Raw genomic sequence first — 22,126 nt, forward strand, 5'->3', positions numbered from 1 at the left:
AATCATATGCACAGCAGGGGAAAGGATGTGCTAAAACAATTCATGTGTCATGAACAAAGCAGCCGCAGATTTTAGCTCAAAAATCACACTAGGAAAACCACCAGTTGGAAGTAAAGTAATAAGGCCAAATTTATTTTTTTAATTGAGTCTTGAGTTACAAGCAACCCTTTAATTACATTAATCAAGTAGGCTTCCTCTCAGCAAAGGATGAGGGAACTGCATTGTTCTAACTTTTACTAAACTTATTTTAAAAATTGCTGGCTATTATTGGGACATATGGAAAACAAATCCTTTGATTTCTTTTTTTATTTTTTCCCCATCATTTCAATGTAGCTATAGCAAAAGACAAACATACACTTACTTCTTAGACATGACTTACTCCAAAAGACTACAAACCACATTTTAAATTTAAAACATGTAAATTTTTAAAACATTAGCAGTCATCAAACAAAATTTCATTTTGTTGTTAGACTTCTACATAATCATTTTCATTTCCATAGCTCTCAGCTTTGAATTTTTGATATAATTTCCCACAAAATCCCCCCCAAAATGGGTTCTACCAATTAAATGCCAGTTAGCATGTTACTTGCCCCATGTGACAAGTGGCAAACACAAGGCACATAGGAAATTAAATGACTTGCCCAAAGGTTATGTAGTTAATAAACACTAGAGCTGGGACTAAACCCAGACCCATGTGACCCCAGCTTTTCACCAACACTGTGTACATCTCTTATCTGGGAATGTGCTTCTTACTCTCTCTGTTTTTGTAAAGGCCACTTTCCCTGTCTATCTCTCTGTCTGGGATTTTTCCCTCTCTATCTCACCCCATCTGCTTGCTAGCATTATTTATTCTTTCGGATTTAATTCAGGCACTATCTCTTTTACATTTTCCCTGAATCTCTTTCCCTCTTCCCTTCCACCACAATGAGATAGTTCTTTCCTCTAAATTTCTAGGACACCCTACATATACTTCTAATAATTATTTCACTCTGCAATTTACTGTGTATGTCATCTCTACAAGCCCCACCCACCCACACACTAGATTGTGACCTCCTTGAAAGTCGAGGAATGTGTATTAGTTGTGTCTGAATCCCCAGGGCCTAAGCAGTACTTGTCTCATTAGTGCATGCTCAGTAAAGGTATGCTAAACATGATTGTATATATGAGAGTTTTAGAAACATAGACTGCCTTGTTTTCTGAGAAAAAAAAATATGAAATATTTAAGGGGGAGCTGGTAGTTTAGCTGAACTTTTGAAGACCTGTAGGATTGATATTGATATCTTTACAGGAAATGTAAAGAAACAAATAATATTTCTGGCATTGCCAGTCATACTTTGAGAATGCAATAAAATAATTAATATTTTACAGTAAGAGCCCTAAAAGTATACATGAAACATTCTCTCTCATCTTTATAAATGATTATTGCCATGTAATTTACACATTGTTCAAGTAAGTATGACAAACATGGCATGTTTTCAATCAGTGTCACCAACCAGCCCAGCAACAATCCATTTGATCTAATACTTCATAAATGAGACTTGCTTGAACCAGGTGGTTGGTTTCTTTCAGATAACTGAGGATAATCTTGGTTCTTAATCAAACAAAACCAGTCCTTCAGTAGGCGGCACTCTTGTGTTGCGCTGGCGTATCAGGCCTCCTCACACCAGGAGGTGCTACAGGGCCAGAGCTGATGTCCTCAGAAAGGAAATGCCATCCGCCTGGGTCCTTACTTACTACCATGCAGCAATCATAAAGGAGCTCAATCTCCATCTAAGGAAAAATAAAAATCATCTGTGTCTTAGTAAAAAATGGAGTTAAATGAAACCACTAATTCAATAAAGTTGAAGTAAAATATGACAAACACTTTGGGAGGGAGGTTCTGTGGTGCGAGTTTACGTTTCCAAATGCACACCTATATTCTGCAGACCTATATTTAAGTATATCAGCCATTTGCTACTTTTCTCTTGAATTAACATCTTGTCCTTTGAAAGAGTAGCAGCATTTCAGTGCTATTCCTGTATGTGTATAGTCAGTAATGTTTGTCAAGAGCTTTGGGAGAAAGGACTACACAAATGTCAGTAGTTATTAATATTTGGATTTTTAAAATATATTTATGTATCAATGTGTTTTCCATAATCTATGACCACAGGCCTATTTGTATCCCTCCAATTATAAACATTTTAAGTAAAAATAACCATTAACCAACAACAGTATTTCTTCTGTTCCTTATGATCAAAGTAATATTTATCAGCAATTAACAAGTATGTTCAGCTTCTTCAAGAGCCAAGTTTATTTTAAAATATTTTTATAGTCAAGTGGTTTAATGCCACTTACTCCTCTGGCTTTGGATAATTATTATGAAGAGTGGCTACCTGACAATGGAAACACCCAAATACTCCACAATGCCCTTCCCACCCTTGCTAGTCTCTTCATTTGGCTGATTCCCTAACTAGCACATCATTTAGTCATCATCTAACTAAAGTATGACTAACCCAGTAGTCCCCTATTCTAGCCCAGTTGTGGCCATTTCCATGTATTGTTATCATTGATTTTATATCCCCTGCCTTCTAACTTCACCTCCAGATTGTAACCCCTGTGAGTACAAAAATCCTACCTGGACAGAATGCACCCAGATCAATTGAACTGAACTGAAATCTAATTCTTCCCCAAGAGGCAAAACTCTGCTTTTAAATATGTGATCTGGCATAGCGTACAGCTTACTAGCAAAAAGTCATAGCAAAGCCAGCAAAGTGATTTTCTTGCTCTTCTGTTAAATGATATTTCTACCCTGTTTTCTTTGAAAGATCCAATGTATTAAAAAGGAGGGTGGAGGATAATGAAAGAGTTGGGTTGACCTACCCTTGGTTCTCAAGTTCTCTAGTTCAAATTCTAGTTTAGCTTAAAAAACAAAATTGATTTGAGGACCTCTTACCATGTGCCCCATCCACTCATGCATTTTTAAGAATCATACAAATTCCCATGTTTGGCATTGACTCATATAGGTCAAAACGTAATGATAGTGTTACATGAAGCAATCTACCAATACAGGCCTGTCCTCTTTCTGGCTCAAGCTGGCAACATTAGCCCTTCACTTTTATGTGCACTAAATTTTACTCTAGTTTTAATAATAATAACAATACATATAATAATAAAACCTTGTTTATATAAGAGGTTCATCTAGTTAAAAATGCAGTGAGACTCATGGTACTTTATACGACCCAATTTATATTCCCTTTGATGATTTGAAGGTGATAACTCCGTGTGATTCATTGCCACCTAGTTCTGAATTTCAATAACATAATGACTCATCATGATTCTTACATTTCTTAGAGAACCAGCTTGGCTAAACCATTGCAGTTGTTTTTACTGGGGTCATCTGAACTACGGTTCCCAAAATGCTCATGAAAGGGATATGCTTATGTGTTCTGAACAGCCATAATCTATCATGGCTGGTGCCAGGTCGACACATTATGAGTTAACAGTGTCAGCCCAGTGAATTAGAGCTCTGTTGTAGACCAGCTTGCTACGCAATTATTTCCAGTTCATATCCTATAAATCATCACTCTTCACATGACCATCAGCAATTTCCATCTAATATTCTAAACATCCATGTTTTGTGTTAATTGTGCCGTCTGATTCTGTACCTAGAACAATGTGACATGACTGGTCCCGATAGCTTAGAAAATAAATTTCACTATCACTAGAACCTATTTAAGGAATATCCTACCTTCTCACATTCTTGTCGAGCTGTTTGGTATTTATGTTGAAATAATAGGAAATGAATTTAAATAGAAACGCTTCTCGTGTCTTATCTCTGCAAACAAAAAAACATAATTTACAATAAATTAGCACAGCAGTTGTTAGTGTAGCTCAGCTTTATTTTGCAATTCTCACACCTAAGCTCACAAGTTGACACTTTTTCTGATAAGGTAATCTTTATAAGGTAGTCCTGTAGGTGATTAAATCTGACAGATGCTAGTGAGATGGTGAAGTTCAGAGATGTAGCAGTGAATGCTTTTAAAAATTCTTGCTAAAATAATAAAGTGCCTTATGATCTACCAGCAGAAAAATCGATCTAATAAAAGAACAAAGTTGTACATTATAACTGTGTCTACAACCAAAAATAAAATTATTTGCCAATGAGCAAGTTAGCCAACCAATTATAACAAAATAAACTGTAAGGAAAATGGTATTTTTTTAGAAAAAAGAATAACTGTAAAATATTATCTTCCCAGTTGTTTCTTAGTATTTACCATCATTGCCAAGATGAACAGAATAAAATGCTTCAAATGCAACTAGAAGCTAAAGAAATAGAAATGTGCCTTTTCATAACATTTTGATATTCTATCCATTCTTCAGAACATGACTTGAACACCAGATCCCTCACAGGTAAAAGCTGCATCTTCTCTTAGGGCAATGATGATAATCAGGTGGCTGATGTTTCCAGTGATACTCCAATCCTAAATCTGTTAAGATTCAGTTGTAGATTGTATAGTTAGATTAGCCCAATTAATACTATGGCTTAGTTTTGCAATTTACCTTTATTATTTGAATGGTTTTAGTCCTGGTTTCTTATTTCTAGCAGGATTTCAAAACAGTAGCTCATTGTCCTTGCTTGTTTTTGATTACTTAAATGGTGTTAGCTTTGCTGCAATCGATTGATACTATAATCTGTTGAAGCACTATATTACAGCATGTGCTGTTTTCTGATTTTCTTATCTAAATATCAGTTGCCTAATGTATGGAGTTCATTTATAAATACGAGGAAGTTCCCCGAATCAAGTAAATTAACATGCTGGGCCACATTCTCTGGCTTCATTAGCAACCCCTCATGCCAAGGCTGTGTTCATACAAGTGTGAAAACCAGAACGATCCTTCAAGGCTTTTCCTGGCCTGAATAATTCCTTCATCAAGGAAGAGGCTATGCTCATCCTTATATTCCAGTCCTACCACCACAATCTATTCATTTGGCATGACTCCATCTAACACAGACACCTTTATAAAGAATCCAACCATTAATAGGGGAAGAATATGTCAAGTCAAGAAGCCAGGCTGGACACCCAGATGAGGAGCAGTCTGAGTTATAAATCAGAGTCAGTAGCCAAAGTTGGGGGCATGGGCTGGTGGCAGGGAGAAGATACAGAAAAAAAAAAATCTCAAAATTTGGCACCCTGTATGTCAGTAGACTTGCAGAGCAGGGGGGAAATGGTGATAGAATGATCTATTGACCACAGTGATTTCCTACATTTAATTATTCAATAAATATTTATTACGTTCCCGTTATTTATCAGCTGCCTACCAGGAAGTGAAGTGGGGAACAAAATAGACCAAGTCCTTACCCTGGAGAGATCTTTGTTTATCATTATTGTAGACATAAATAAATGACATGAAAATATATATTGAAAAAAACAAGCTTACACTTTTAAGCTGTTTCTACATGCCTGGCACTGTGTAAGTGCTTTACATATATTGATTTAATCTTTACAAAACCCAGTGGTAGGTAATTCCTTATCCCCATTTTCTAGATGAGGACAGTGGCCTTTGTTGTAGGACTACATATGAACAAGCATCCTCAGAGAGCTGCAGTTATGCCTTTTACTTGTAGCAATGACTGGGTTTCAATATAGCAGGTGATATTTTTGGTGCAAAGAATTTTAAAACAAAACTTGTGCTTTCTGTTTTTCACTCAAAAGAAATGAATGATTCAAACTATGAAAACAGGTGTCTAAAATCTGTAAGACAGAACAAACACTATAGTCCCTATAGGACAGCTGTTGAGATAGAGCCAAAGCACCACCGGGTCTCTGCTAGAAGAGTAACGTGGTACAGCTGTCTAATTCCTTTTATGAAATGGATGGGACTGATCAGAAATTAGAGCCACAGGATGGACGATGAAACTCGTCCACAACAGAAAGAATATCTCATTCACTCAGGTTTGACTTTAAAATTATATCAGCCATGAAAATTATTTCACTGTCTTCTGTCGGAATCGGGCTATATTTAATTTTAATCATTAAAATGTAAAAATAATAAAAGGCACCAAAATAGTCTATAGTCAATTTTCTGATAAAGCAAATTTGTTTTTTCCTCCATTTGTGATTTAAATGGCCTCCAGAAAGTTTTTTGGAACTAAGTGTTAATTAAAAATATGGAAATGGATTTAAAGCACATTACAGCACACAGTGGAAGACTAATCACAAGAGATTTGTTCACACAACTGGACTCATTTCTCAATGTGGTTTTTAACTGTCTAGGTTATTGGTTGCTTTTCTCTACATGCCCGTTCCTAGAAAAAGACTGTGATTCCAAATAAAACAGTCGTTACAATTACAACAAATGAGACCAAGTACGATCTGAGCAGGAACATGCAATTCCAGTCTCCAACAGCAAACTGATGCTCCCATATTTTCCTGCTTCCACAAATGAATTAAGCATGTTCTCAAATTTATTTATAAACCAAAGGTCTTTTACATCTTGCCATCTTAAAAAAAAATTACAACTTCCATGTCTTACTTTTGTTGAGTTATTTTGGAATTATGCACAGTAGGGCTGTGAGGAACCAGTGAACAAATTCTTTCTGAAATTCCCTGAGAACTTATGCTTTCAGATCCCTATGTGCATACATCATCTTATTTGTTCTAATCCTGTATTTTTCACCTGTAAATCAGAGAGAAACAGTTTTGGGATTCCACTCCCCCCAAAAAAAAGAGTGGGGTTCCACTTGCTGCCAAGAATTAGGTGAATGGGCTTTGGAATCAAATAGATCTGGGTTCAAGTTCTGATGGAATTTGCCATTCTCTAGTTGTGTGACCTTGACCAAGTTACCCAGCCTCTGTGAGCTTTAGGTTCTTCATCCAAAGAATGAGCTCAATAAAACCTCTCCTCACAAGGTAGTATGAATTGAGGGACCCAATATTTATAATGTGCTTTCTAACTAGCCCAATGCCGGGCTCAGAGTAGATTCTCAATAAACGGAGAGCTTCTTTTCTTCATCAGCAATCTTCATTTTTCTGGATGGTGGCCAGTGCTGCTACAACTCCAATAGGTAACATTCACATTGTTTTGAGAATTGGGGATGCAAGTGGATGGCCCATGAAGAGCAATACGAATCATGGACCCTGGAATTGGGCAACTCAGAAAATCCCTAGATTTTCTGATGATAATGTTACTTCCATCAGGAGCTGTGTGGGGGGAAAGTGGTATCTCTGAGGACTTCTTTAGAATTTTAAACTATACTGTGTAAAACAACTAATTAGTCAGTTTAAGCAATGCAGTCAAGTGAGTGAAAGGTGGTTTTGTTTTTTGGCATGATGGTAATCAAGTGAATACTCTAGGACTCCATTCATAACTGAGAAATACAGGTATTGCACTGATGCAACAATAAACCATTAGATTTGCTTCTCCAAGTGGTACAGTTTTTCATGTTAAACTTTTAAAACTGAATCATAGCAGATCAAACAAATTGGCAGCCCTGAAAATTTTTGAATGAATCGTTACCCTAATGGAGTATTTAACACCTAATGAATGCTGCCTTTGTACAAAGACCTGAACTAGGGCCCCAAGATGAATGACATGGTCTCTGCCCTCAAGTTGTTTCCACAAAGTGGTGGGAGATCACTGAGGCAAGGCTATAACTTAAAGTACAATGTAACAAATACTCTGCCAGGGGAACAAGCAAAATACTCTGAAGCACAAAGGAGATCAAGGAACACCTCATTGAGGTAAGTGAGCTAGCCTGGAAGGGCAGATGGAATATTGATTGGCCAGATTGAGGAAGAAATGCCCTCACAGCAAAGAGGACAGCACAGGCAAGACTCACTGCTGGGAAAGCACCTCCATCCACACTGGCTGGCTGGCTGGCTGTTTTTCTCTTTTCCCATAATGAATGTTTATTGAGCACCCACTATGTTGAAAATACTGCGCATAGTGGGAAAGTAATAATCCAGTATGGCCAGAGTTCAAGATCTCTGAAGGCAAGATCCTGGACCTGGAGGCTACATGGTGAGCATTGTTAAGAAAAAGAAAGGGGGCAGAGGTGACACACTTCACAGAGGTGCCTTCAACACCCGATTTAATGGTAGGGCCGAGAGAGAGGAAACAACTGAAGACAACCTCAACATTTTGAGTCCAGAAACCAAGAAGCTGGTGATGTCATTGAGAGATAAAGAAAATGAAGGAGGAACAGGTTTGCAGAAGATAATTAAGTCGAAATAAATGGACAAGCTATGGCCTGTCTAAGATTCCATTAAGTACTGAGACTGTAATCCAAATATTCTTCTACATCATGACAGAAAAATACTGAATCTGAGGATCTGCACAGGCTGGCAACTTTGAGTCTTGTATAAATAGAGAAAAGGCCACTTGAAATTTAGTAACATAGGATATAGCATCTGTAACTGAACTAGAGATGACCTAGTCTAACCCCCTAATTTTACAAATAAAGAAAACATGCTCCAGAGATACTCTCTACTGAGTGGCAGAGTTAATCCAGAACTCTGACTATACATGTAAGGAGGGTGGGATTGGGGTCCAGATTTCTAAAACATTCAAATCTGAAATACATATACCACGTAAATTTTTCAGAGTTGCTGTGATTTCAGTTTATTTTTACCATATCATAGGCGGAAGGTCTTTTTTGCAAAAATGTATTACCATGCGGTGCCACCAGTCACAAAACCAGTTTTGTAGTTAATTTCCAATAATTCAGATTCCACAAAAAGCCTTGGAAACTTATAGGACCTAGAACTGTTCCTAGGAAGAAAAGACAAGGCTTCTTTTAGGTTATTGAAAAAATGACAACCCCATGTATATAATAATTGGCTGCCCTGCATGGAAGGAAGGGCCTGGGTGCTCCCTGAAAGAGCCCTGTTTCCAGAACACCAGGCACACAAGAGTAATCAACAGCAGTTTTCTCCGAAGCACGAAAATCCTGCCCCGCTGATCAAAGAAGAATGACTACTGCATTTAAAGAACCAGTTAGTGGAGATTTTAAAGGGAGCGGTGGGGGGAGGGATGGTGAGGGAGCTAGGCCCAGGGGGAAATATTTATAACTGTGACAACATGTTTCCTTGTAATAATTTATGAGCCCACTGCAGAAAAAGGAAACACACAAACTATGAATAAAATATCTAAAATGTAAACATCATGCCTTCTGTGAATTTTCTTTAGTTAAAAATTAAGGTTGAGGTTGACTAAAGTAAATGACTACATTTTCGTGGTCTCTTATTTCCTTGATGCTAAGGGTTACCAACTGATTTACAACTTCCTGTGTTGTTTTTTAATCTATATTTGTCAGCACATTTTTAATGTCAGATTACTTAAAATAGACATCTTGGGTCTAAGAGGTCAGGAATAATAATATTATGTTGACTTCTTTAAAGACTTCATGGCACTCTACAAACATTCTAGCTTAGCCATAAAAAAAGCTTTATATTTCTAAATGAAATTAATTCAATATAGTTTTAAGAATTTTTTTTTTTTTAGTTTTGGAGGGTGTTTTTGCTACCAACAGATGATGACTTCAGGACTGAAGTGCAAGTCAATTGGTATGCTTTGAAGTTAAGTAAATTACATGGATAGCTTTATCCAAATAGTTTCAGCCTCCTCTTACTCAGGTAATTTAAGCTGTGAAAAATAACAGGAAGTCCATGAAAAGAGAAAGACTAGAACCGAAGACTTAGGGTTCCTTCACTTATCGCACTTTCTCTTCTAAGCATTATGACTTATTTTCTCATGTGATTTCTGCAAATTCCAGGTAGTTGTTCAAAACGAGTATTTGCAAATATAAAGGCCATGAAACTGTTTCATCTTCACGAAGCTATCATAAGATATAATTAGAATGCAGCATATGTAAAATCAATTGTTTAAATTTATATTTGATAATTCAAAACAGGCTTTCCACAAAGTTAATTGCATAACTCATCTTTTTCACACTAACTAATTTACAGATACTGATCCTCAATTCTTAAAACATGAGATGGAGTATTTCCTCAATATTAAATATTAAAAACCATCCAGCTTTAAATAGAATGCCAAGATGAAACCAAAACACGTTTATCCATGATCAGAACTGTTTGAAATACTTTACACTGAGTTCAAGGATATGCCTTTTAGAGTGTAACTTAGTAAGCTAAACAAATATACTCTGAGTGGCTTTTTAAAAATATCTTTGAAAAGCATTAGGTATTTTCCAACTATTTATCATAGAACCAACCATACTTTCCTTCTCTCACCCTGAGGAAGTTGCAAGATAAGGTCTTAGATTGCTAAGAACCAAAAGTACAGTGTTGAACTTAGCAGTTTCAAGAGCTCTGGTGTTTCCATTTTCACCAGAAGGACATGCTAAAAATGTGTCCTATGTGCCATAACTCCTTACCTTTGACAACATCTGTTGAAGGAAATCTTTTGGAAGTGAACTCAGTCTGGACAACCACAGGCCACACTGGATCCTGAAAAGATGAAAAGAGTGATCAGTTGGGTGGGGAAGGGAAGAGAGGCAGCTTTTCTAATTTTGAAAGTTAGATGTCAACGTTCTACTTTTTTAAATAGGTGGTTTGCCTTTCTCCTGATCATGCCACAGAACAACTCACTGTGTCATGCTATCTAGGTTTCCAGAGAGAAGTTATTTGGGTCCAAGGAATTCTTCAAGTAAGATAACATTGGATATATGTTTGGTAATTCAAAGGCTGTGACTATATAGAAACAAGGGTTGGGGATCCCTGGGTGGCTCAGTGGTTTGGTGCCTGCCTTTGGCCTAGAGCGTGATCCTGGAGTCCTGGAATCGAGTCCCGCGTCGGGCTCCCTGCATGGAGCCTGCTTCTCCCTCTGCCTGTGTCTCTGCCTCTCTCTGTGTGTCTGTGTATGTGTATCTATCATGAATAAGTAAATAAAATCTTAAAAAAAAAAAAAAGAAACAAGGGTGATGGCGACGTGTCCTTATTAACAAACTCTTCTGCATTAACTGGACTCTTGGGACAATGTTAACAATTTCATATAGAAATAGCATGGACGTGTATTCTCAATATGGCTACCCTATTCTGTCTTCCAGTGCTGGCATTAGAACGATGATCCTTTCAATAATAACAGTAATTATAAATAATAATAAACCCACCTTTGGGTTTAATAATACTTTCCCTTTGAAGAACTCCCAGAATTTTCATCCACATTATCTAATTTGTGCTTGAAACAATTCAATGAAGTAGCCAGGTAGCAATTATCATTATCCTACTTTTACAGATAAACAAACTGAGGCCTAGGGATTTTCTTAGCATCACACAATTAGGAATAGAGCCAAGTCTAAAGCCTATAATTCAGTGGTCTATCTTCCAGATTATTGCCATCTTTAGAAAATATCTGGGTATCTGAAGAACTGTTCTATCCCTCAGGAAATGTTTACACCAGAGCCAGATCAAAACATCTTTTCCTTTTAAATTGCATTTACACTACAAGAAGGTACTTTTTTTCAAATTCATTAGAGAGGATTTTGTTGTCTGAGGTCATTAAGATAGGAGAACTCAGATTTCTTTTCAAATTATAATGTTGGCCTTAAAAACAGAACTATGCTTGGAAATACTGAAGACATCTAAAATATTCTGAATCAGTTTCTTTCATTATTTCACTTTTTTAAAAAATTTCAAGCCCAAGTTAAACAAGATCAAATCAAAAGATATAAATAAAAATGGGCACTAGGTGTTAACTTGAGTGTCCTAGCCAGACTGCAATTTGGTTTACTGTGGCCCTGCCAACTTAAATTCCTCCTCACCACTTCAGCTGGAATGGGTAGTCTTCATTTCCTGTCCTAACTTGTCCTGTGTCACTGGTCACTGTTGAGGTGATCAGCATGTGGATCTGGTGGTCTCAAAGCTCTATTAAGTTATAGATGTTCAAACTGCCAGTATGTTGTGCATAAAAATAGAAGTTGCTATTAGATGTCTATTCATACCCTGCAGAAGCCTGGCAACATTTTGAACCTTTTCAAAATGTAAATACTGCATATTAAGCACAGGAAAGAAAATTAATGTGCTGCATTTGCAAATTTATTTCCAAGTCAAAAATGCAAAAGGGGAGGAGGACTCTTGTAGCAGAATTGATATTCTACATTTATGGGGTATATTAAGAAGTTTGTAATGGCCTGAACACAAAAGAAAACACTTTAGAAATGGATTAATTGAAGTTTCTCTGATAATCTGAGCTTTTGAATTTCCTCTCTTTTGATTTTAAATTTATGGCCTCAGTATGACATTACCAGAGTTTATTGCATTTTGCAGGTGGCACTCATATGTTGGTTACTTTTTGTGTAGTATATTGTGGGCAAGGGGTTACAATTTTTGTTAAAAATTTCCAGAACCACACGTGTACCTCTTCATTAGACTTGCAAATGAGTAATGCCTTTTTTCAAGGGGAGAAAATAGTTAAAACATTACAGGAATTTTGTGCCTTTTTTCCTCAATTAGTATTGGGAAATGTTTGCAATAAAGTTTGCTTTTTGAAACTTTGACATTTTGTAGTAAGTTTTGATTTACATATGAAGTCATCATCTGACAATTTGAAACAAATGTCTTTTTAAAGCATACCAGTTTTTTTTGTATGTATTTCTATCGCTCCAAAAAGGTTTAACAGATTTATCTTGCTTTCTGCTGTTCAAAACAGTGGAAAGTTGTCATTTCAATTGCATTTTTTAATATCTTGGATATTTTAATAATTGGATTTAATAATTTAACAATTGCCACCTTGATCATAGATTTCTTCAGTACAACCACTACCCACAAATCCATCCACACTTTTTTCCAAAGGAAAAGAATAAAAAGTAACAACAGATAAAAACAACACAATAACAAAAACAGTATGCCAAAGTTGATACAATCATTAATATTAACACAAAAAAGTAGAAAAAGAAAGCATGAAGTAACACAATTTTCAGATAAAACTCTTATACTTCTTCTCAGACACAGGAAGATCTGAAGCAGATTCTAATTCCTATAAGCATTCTTTAAACCTAAACTGACCCTGTACTTAGTTCCAGGAGGATTCAAAATTCCTATCATTATTCCCATGATAGATGTCCATTTCATATTGAATATGTAAAATCTTAAAAGGATTCTAGTGATTTTATTTGGCTTGTAAAGTAAAGATCTTGGATTTTTTAAGACCTACATAATGTTTCAGCGATGAAATTTTGTACTTACGAGTATTAAATTATGCCAAAAAGCCATTTACTTGATATTCTTTAAATACCATAGCACAATTCAACTAAAGCTCAGATTGTAAACCATCTTAAATAACACTAATGCAGTGTGCACATAATGAACAATATAGCTAACTTAAGTTAATTTTCATGTAACAGATAACATCTGGGGGAAATGTATATTGGTAAGTTATGCAAAACTAATTTTCTAGCGACCACATCTGTAGATGTTATTTATTGTATGTTCACTTAACAGTCCATTATTCTGTTTAGAAATCTATTCTCTTCTTTATTAGAGCTTTTAATGTACTCACCTTGGTTCAAATGGTCTGCTCATTATCAGAAAAAATATAAATGGCATTCACATGGAACAACATGATTGTTTTTATTATATCCATTTGTGTGCAAGCATTCAAAAATGGCAAGAGAAACACATTTATTGCTTTACATTCAAAGTAATATTTAGGGGGTATTTGAAAGTCAAGCAAAACCAATCATTTGGCCAAATGGATGTATGTGTATAATCAGAAACTCCTGATTTTTAATCTCAGCATTAGGCCTCAGGCAAGTCACTTAAAGTCTTTCCCTTTGTTTCCTGATCTGAAGATTATGGGTGCTATTCTCTTAGAGAAGAAGAAAGGGTGCTTTGCTAAATCAGGCTACCAAAGAAGAGTGTTTTTTCAATAAACATACTTGATCCTTTTTCTGTTTTTATTTTCCTAGGTTTAAGAGGTAACATATTAGACTTTTGAGGAAAAAATATGAGACAATTACAATGCTACAGGAATGTATAAAAATAGTTATAAAACTAGCTTTATTTAATTTGCCTCAACTATTCATAGACTTGAGGAAATTATAACGTTCTTTCAGAAAATCTAACTTAATAAAGCTGACCATGTCTTTCTGTTTTAAATAGATTTTATTACAGAACCAGTGATGTTGTAAAACATGAGGTTTTGTTAAAAAAAATACAAAGGCCTAATTGTATTTTTTTAAGAAAGTATTGCATCAGACGGTTTCATTTAAACATATTTGCTGGCTCTGTGCTCTCACCACAATTATTGATTCTAATTTTCCTTAAACTTGTTTTTTAAAAAGACTATTTAATGGGGGAAAAATCACTATGATACTTCTGGCACAATGTTTATTTCAAACTATATATTTGACAGCGTGCCTTCTTATTATTAGTGAGATGACTCTGTATTTACCCCCATCTGAAATTGGGGCATTTCTTTCCTTTCTAGTATCTTACTAACAAAGCCAAATGTAACTCTTTGTGAAAGAGAAAAATGTAGCCCTGATTTGGCTCATTGATAGTATGCAAAACACACTAAAGAAAAGAAATTCTCAGCCCCAGTTTTTGTGCAGGAATTAAATCAAATGAATACCTGTCTGAGCTATATTCATAAAAATCAAGCAAAAGAGGTTCTTGGGATAAATAGGAGCTTCACTCCACCAAAAAAAGTAATAATGTGGGGCTGGGAGTGGTCCAGGTTCCCAAGTATGTGACCAGTACACACACACACACACACACAAACACACACATACACACACTACCAGTGCCAAAGACTAGGAAAAAACTAAGTAGTCGGCAGGTAGTTCAGATGAGCCTTGTAAAGAAATCCAGGCCGGAGAGGTGTGAGGGACAAAATGAGAAACTTGAGATACACAATGAGAACACAAATATTTGTTTGCACTCCTGTGTATGATCCGATGGAAGAAAGGGTGTGAGGAGGTACGGGATGGAATCTGCTACCACTAGGATGCAGAAGCAATCTAATGTGAATTTCCACCAAGGGGTCAGAAAAAATTAGCAGAAAGTCTGAGCCTCTGTGCAGAAAAGCAGAGCTGTTAGACAAATTTGGCAAGAGTAACAAAATAAGATTCTGCTTCATTAAAGGAAATATTTTACCTTGCAGATTAGCTCATGCTTTCTTTCTCAAGGCCTGCAGTAAATTCAGTAAACCCCATTTCATTCTTTTCTACTTTCCAATGGCTAACTCACCACCACTCCCCACCCCACTGAATTCCTCTCCCTCACCCTCTATGAAAGTCTGTACCACTCAGTAAATGCCCCATCATCTGCCCTTGTCTCTGGATCCTGTGTGCAGCTTATTTATTTTACTGATAATGTTGCAAAGGACACTAAATTATATTTAGCTGTTTCATTTTCCCAGCTTGGTAAAATAAAGAGCAATATAAGGTGTGGGAGGATGAAAAAGAAGCATGATGAAAAAGGTACAAATAATTTTGTGGGAAGATGAAAATGTTTGTCTCATTTAGGGGGAAAAATGACTTAAGAACATGATGAGAGAAAAGAATTGTTCTGATATATATATATATATATATATATATATATATATATATATATGCTATTTTGATTAACATTTAGTCAAATTAAGAAGGACAATCTGGCATGATGTCACCTAACAGAATAGAGATGAAGTGATTAATAATAATAACTTCCAAGTATGGGGATCCTTGGGTGGCTCAGCGGTTTGGTGCCTGCCTTCAGCCCAGGGCGTGATCCTGGGGTCTCAGGATCGAGTCCCACATCAGGCTCCCTGCATGGAGCCTGCTTCCCCCTCTGCCTGTGTCTCTGCCTCTCTCTCTCTCTCTCTCTCCCTCTCTCTCTCTCTGTGTGTCTCATGAATAAATAAATAAAATCTTAAAACAAAAAAAACTTCTAAGTATAGCAACATGATGACATACTGAAAACTATATAGGCCGAGAAGTTGGCACAGCAGGATTTAACTCCCAACCCTGGCACTAGGTGATGATTTGACCCTAAGCCAATCATTTAGTTGTTTGGTTTCCAAATTGCCTTGACTATAAAGTTTTAACACTTCAGTCCTTATTTATACTAAGAAGCAACTTTCTATAAAGCCGAATTAAAATCAATAATATGAATTCAATGCAAAATACATTGGGATGACCAAGTAATAGCTTGGCTTTCAGGACATTCCAAAACCTATGTAAATAAAAAATTTTAGTAATATTCAAATAACAAAACATTATAACAGGTAAGTTATACATGATCGCATGTTTCACATGTAAGTTAACTTGAAATATTGTGGAGAAGTTAGAAATGAATGTATGATGACTTCAGGTTTTTCCAAGTCCCATAGGATGGTAATTATTTGGTGATTTTATGCATTTCCAGAGTTTTGCCTTTAAACTTGTAGGCTTGGGGTCTGACTTTGTCAGCACACATTGGGTTGCTTCACCTTTGGGCCTCAAAAGCAAGCTCATGGGAGCCTACTGTATAAACTAGAACATCAAGGTACTGATTTACAGTGAGGAATGTAATAGACATGAAAATCAAAGCACTCAGCTGGGCATGTCTTTATAGATCAGTTGAGATGGGAAGTCGAATTATGATCAAAATGTTGCTTGTTAGACATGGAATCAGAACAAAAGGAACTAATTAAATGATTCAGATGTGTGGCGCCATCAGTACCCTCATCTCCTCTTTCTCACCTCCAAGTCATGGTGGACTGGGCACTGCTTAAGTTGTCTTCTTTGACTCCCATTTCTTCATTCCCAGTGTTGACTAAGCATCGCCTTCCCTCAGATTTGCACACTTACTACAAAATTCTGAAGTGCTCATGGTGAGATCTTGCCTTGCCCTCTGTTTTTGGTTGATTTTGCAAATCTCTCTGATTCACAGCATACTGGCTTTATACATTAACCTTCAACGTGTTTATTGTCCTCATCACCAAGTTCCCGGTGGCCGTTTTGTCACTGCACCCAAGAACGGCCACACTTTGCTGAGTAACATCGATCATCATTAGGCGGTTGGTGAATGTTTCAAGCGCCCAACCTCTACCAGAACTGGAGAAGGTGTACAGAGGATCTAAAGTACAGTCTCTACCTACGGAGATCTTGTAGGCAACAGGAAGGGAACACTGATACATAAAACAATTAAAGATCAAGGCAGTATAAAATGAAGTCCTAAGCCACATAGTATAGAAAGAGAATAATACAGTGGGAAGAATAAAATGCTAACTATCAGATACAGAAATACAGAGATCAAAAAGCAATAGAGAACTAAGAGAGCAGTGGTGTCAAGAATTCAGAGGAGATAGCTCTTAAAAGATTATAGGCTTGGCACTATGTAGATATATATGCATACCTATATAAAAATTATGTATGTAGTTACATTAATTACATATAATTATATATTATCATATAATTTAATTAATGTAATTGATAATTGGTTATGTGATATATGTTATATAATATGTGCTATGTATTATATGGTATGTGCTCATTACAATATTTAGACAGAAATGAATGAATTGGCCAAAATTGTGGTTAGTCACCACAGGGTTTGTCATGATACAGCTCTTTTCTCCCCCTTCAGCAAGTGATAGAGGTTGTCAAGCCTTCAGGTGGCCTCTTCCCAGATCCTCTAGAAGAAGGAATCTCATTTGATCTATATTCAACATTCATAGAGCCACCCCCAATATTGGATACAGAAATGAAGGTAGGTTTCCTTCTGTCTCTTAACTCACCTTGTCTCAGCATTGTATTCTCTACAAGCAGGAGGAAAGAAACCAAATATTCTTCCATTTTCTTTCCCTCTGATTTTTCCCAGATCAATATAGATATCTCTTTTAGGGTTGATGCACTGGGGGGCCAGCTAAGGATGGCTCAGCAAATTTAATCTCTTCCACTCGGACCTCCCCAGTCTCCACTTCCCTCCAAGTGAGCACTGATTCACAGCACCATGGCTGGATCTGTCCTGATGCTCATGAATAACAATAATGCAGGATAACATCAAATCAAAACCTTCTCCCAGATCAACATCATTCCTGGTACAAAAGCACCCAACAGAAGTTTGAGATTACATATAAATCGCTGAATGTTCCAGAAATCACTTGAGTGCTGTTGTCTTTTAATATTCCAGAGATTGGATCAAAAACAAGTCCTTGAGGAATCCCAGTCAGAAGCCAACACCTCCGATGTGGATCCTTTAGTGGGTTTCACCATCGAAGATATAAAATCAGTACTGGATCAAGTCACAGATGATATTTTAATCGGCATTCAGGTACTTGGCCTTGATAGTGTGCTCACTTAGTTTATTATTGCTGGTTAATTAGCCAACCTCAAGCTTAATGCCTGTAAACACTACCCACACTCTGCTAGCACCAGTGATGCTTATGATGGAGGACTTCAATTTAACACCTCCCCATAATTCTCAGTTGAGTCATCTGAGACTCAATAAGATTACAAAACAGATTCGCCAACATCACCTACTGTGGTATGTGTTGTCAGTTTACAAAATCATCCATCAACGAAACTCCAAAAATAACATGGTTAAAACTTCATGCCAGTTATACTGTAAACATTGCACATGCAAGAGTAAATGGAATACATTTCTAACAGTAAACACAGAAGATCAATTGTAATTCTTAGGTAAGTCTTCTCACCAAATTTCTAAAGAGAGGCTTTCAAATCCTTGAACTCCCTCTCAGATAGTTTGTTCTTTTTTACATATTACTAATAACTAAGCAATTTACATCAAAAGCTGCATGGATATGGTGGTGGGACAGCCATCCTAGTAGCAATGGCCAGTGATGGATCAGTCAGCTTAATTTTATGTTTAATGTTTTTTCCCTGTCAAAACAAAACAAAACAAAACCAAAACTCATTTCTACCTCAACACAAAGACTTGCATCATTTTCCAGGCAAAATGATTAAACAAGTGAATTGCATATTTTAAGAAGATTTATGATTTCTTCTAGAAATGACTATGAATCAACAGAACAACATACTACATGTTTAAAATATTAATATGTCTCAGGAAAAGATTTAATTGTTATCTGAACATGAGACTATATATAAAAAGCACACTTATTAACAACTAATTTAGAAAGAGCAAAAGATTAGCTTGGCATGAGCACACCTTGTTACTTGTCTAATCATCAAACATTAATGCTCTATTTACATGAACATTTAATGATTTGATACCCATAGAATCAGCCAAAGTCCTCAGCTTAATAAGGGGTGTTTAGTGTTTACCAGAAATAGTGGTAGAACACGTTTTACACAAAGCTTTATTGTTAACAATCCCATGAATGTAATAACTGGTTACTGTGTAGAAGGGCAGAGTGCAGTTGAATTAAACTGAGTTCAGAACATATCTCCTTTTTAGATTTGATAACATTTCATCTAAATATAGTTTATGTATAATCATGGCCCTGGGCTCCTTTGCCATCCTGCAGCTCTGAAATTATTGCTGAGGAACTACTAGACAGTAATAGAATTGTTTGCAGGCTCCCAAAATTGAAAACATCTTTACCAAAGCCATGTTCCATGTAGTGAGCAGTATATTTTTAACTATTCATTGAATTTTTTTTTTTTTTACTGTTAGAGTTTGCAACATTTATACCACTACTCTATAACAGAAAGAATATGATTGCTGTGTATGTGTGTTATTGTCCCTTTGGCATGAAGCCAACCTTGCTGGGCCTGGAAGTTCATTAGCTGGTTCATCTAAATGCAATTAGGCATAGAAAGGACTTGGACCAGAGGTGGGGGATGCAGATCCTTTAGGTGCCACAGTCGTTTCCATTTTAAATGGATTCATGGACATTAGTCTGGGCCAAATTACTGCCAATTTTTCAATAAAGTGGCTTGATGATGTGGATTTATGCAATGTTTCAAGATACAGCAAACCCTTTTATGTATTTTCTCTCAACAACCCTGGTAAACTATATAAGAATGAGCCAGGCACTTCACTGATAAATATATTGAAAAATGATAGACACGGAAAGACTAAATCATTTATCCAGCATTGCCAGGGTCAGAAACTGTTGAAAGGCCCTGAATAGGAGCTATGACCTGGATTCTAGTTCTAATCCCAGTGTGATCCACAAAAACCACACAACCTCTAATATCACGACCAGACCACTTTGGACTTTAATACTCTGGTGGTGTGGCACTATTTCAGTGTTTACCCTTGGGTCTTGGTCGAGTTCCAAGTTTAATTCCTCACTGCTTACCTAGAGTTTTCCCCCTGTTTTAGAGAGGTACGTTATTTTCGCCCTTCTAAACCCTGCCTTACAATACTGCTGGCTCCTAAAACTGCAGCATCCCTGTTCAAAGATAGCCGCATGTCCATGGTCAGGGTATGAACACACTGACTTGCTGTAGGAACATTTAATGAATTAGTATTTGTAAGATGTTTTCAATTTCCCAATAGTTTTCATGTCTCCTTTATTTAAGAGCCATGCTGTTTTACAATTTTGGGAGGAAAAGTAGTTAGAGAATTCATGTTTTGAATACAGTTGTGTGTGTGTGTGTGTGTGTGTGTGTGTGTGTGTGGTTTTTGGTTTTTTGTTTGTTTGTTTGTCTGTTTGTTTTGTTTTGTTTTTTAGAACTCCTTCTCCAGTGTAGTTTCAGGCATTTTTCACTTTCTATAATTCAGAAATTTCAGAGAATCTTGAGTGTGAATCTTTAAGTTTTTTATGTTAATCCACTTATTTTCCCATTGACTCACTTTATAGTTCTAGAGATTTATTAAGAATGAAGTTATCTTGGCTCTGAGATGTTAATTAAAATTATACTGAATAGAGCAAACATTTTAAGCTTATATAGTTTAGGTATTTTAATTTTACGGATACATTCAAAATGAAATTATTCTGGCTCTGAGTTGTATAATAAAAATTATACCCAATGGAGCAAACTTTAATATATTTAAAGAATTACGTTTCAGAGAAATATGAATACTAACACTAAATTCTTACATTAAATGTTGGCTGTTGGCCCTGTCCAAGCAACAGGGTAATGTAACATAAAAACCTTGAGGGAAGTTTGCCATCTTGGGACCATAGGTATTTCTAGGTCAACTTGAATTTCCAGGTTAGAAAAGCTGAGAGGGAGATCACCTCAAGGTAGCGGTCAGTGAAAGGCTAGTGAGCCCAGGTCATGGGTTTTCCACTCTTCCCTTAAAGGCAGTAGAAACTTTCCCTATGCTAGTGGTCGTGGGATAGCTTATATGCTCAGCAATGTTCTGAGAAATAACACGGAGACATGGTAGACTAATTACAACCTTGTTCTTGACCAGACCTGGAGTTTGCATCCAGGCTCTGCTGCTTGTGCCTGAGCTGAAGTACTGATCACCATAGTCTAGAGAGCTGAAATGTAGCTCCCCTCTGTCACCACACTGTGCTGCACCTTACCCTCAGAACCATCTCCCCAAAGCCCACACCTGTGTCAATGAATTTTGTGTCAATGAAATAAGAAAGGTCTCCAGGTTAAGGTGAAAACACTGATGACACAGTGAAACAGAAGCTGATAGGTAATAGTACTTGTGTCCTTAGTTGAAAGAAATGAAAGTATTAGTGGGCATAGAACACATTAATTGAGTCAAGAGTTAACTGTTTAGAGTGGTGCTTCTCTGTCCTTTAGAATTGTGAAAAGATTCTTTTTTTTCCTGTTTTTAAATTGAAGTTTGATTTGCCAACATATAACAACCAGTGCTCATCCTGACAAGATTATTTCTTCAAACTATTTCAATTCCTATCTGGTTGCATGTCAGATGGAAGCAAGGGTAACATTTTTTAAAAATAATTCACAAAGTAATACTACTGAAATATAACACTGGTGAATATATCACAAAATAAGAGTTGGTATTATGAATTTAGAAGTTAGCATCTAATGTTAATATGCTTAATTTTTAGCTATTTAATTTTTCAGATAAGAACTAATACCCAAGGTGGTTAAGTGACTTGTCCAAGGCTACATAACAAAATTAATCCCTAGGTCTCCAGATCCCAGATCAGTGCTCTTTCCAACTCTACGAAAACCAAGACCAAGGGGATTAGTGATTCCTAAAAAATGACAGAGTTCCTTTGTAACCTGGAGGACCGTGTTCATTCTTCCTTGCCTCCTCCACCCAACCATCAAGAAAGGAAAAAGGGGAAAAAATGAGAA

General features: G+C 36.5%; 1 protein-coding gene and 1 long non-coding RNA gene across 5 annotated transcripts in view; one reads left to right on the forward strand and one right to left on the reverse strand.

Moving 5' to 3' along the window:
- CABCOCO1 (ciliary associated calcium binding coiled-coil 1) overlaps nt 1–22,126 on the forward strand; it is a 117,338-nt gene that overhangs the window by 91,986 nt on the left and 3,226 nt on the right. For all 3 annotated transcript variants that reach the window (XM_077894645.1, XM_077894646.1, XM_077894647.1), the window contains 2 exons: nt 17,550–17,672; nt 18,096–18,236. In XM_077894645.1, coding sequence (XP_077750771.1) covers nt 17,550–17,672; nt 18,096–18,236 — 264 coding nt within the window. The remainder of the gene's footprint in view (nt 1–17,549; nt 17,673–18,095; nt 18,237–22,126) is intronic.
- The window catches only part of LOC144312226 (uncharacterized), a 40,967-nt gene continuing 18,931 nt past the window's right edge, over nt 91–22,126 (reverse strand). The window contains exons 3-6 of one of the 2 annotated variants that reach the window (XR_013377695.1): nt 10,376–10,448; nt 8,653–8,751; nt 3,728–3,814; nt 91–1,770 (exon numbers count right to left, since the gene is read on the reverse strand). This is a non-coding gene — a long non-coding RNA (uncharacterized LOC144312226). The remainder of the gene's footprint in view (nt 1,771–3,727; nt 3,815–8,652; nt 8,752–10,375; nt 10,449–22,126) is intronic. The other variant, XR_013377696.1, reaches the window with a different exon arrangement.

Source organism: Canis aureus, chromosome 4 (genome assembly GCF_053574225.1).
Source record: "Canis aureus isolate CA01 chromosome 4, VMU_Caureus_v.1.0, whole genome shotgun sequence".
Lineage (NCBI taxonomy): Eukaryota > Metazoa > Chordata > Mammalia > Carnivora > Canidae > Canis > Canis aureus.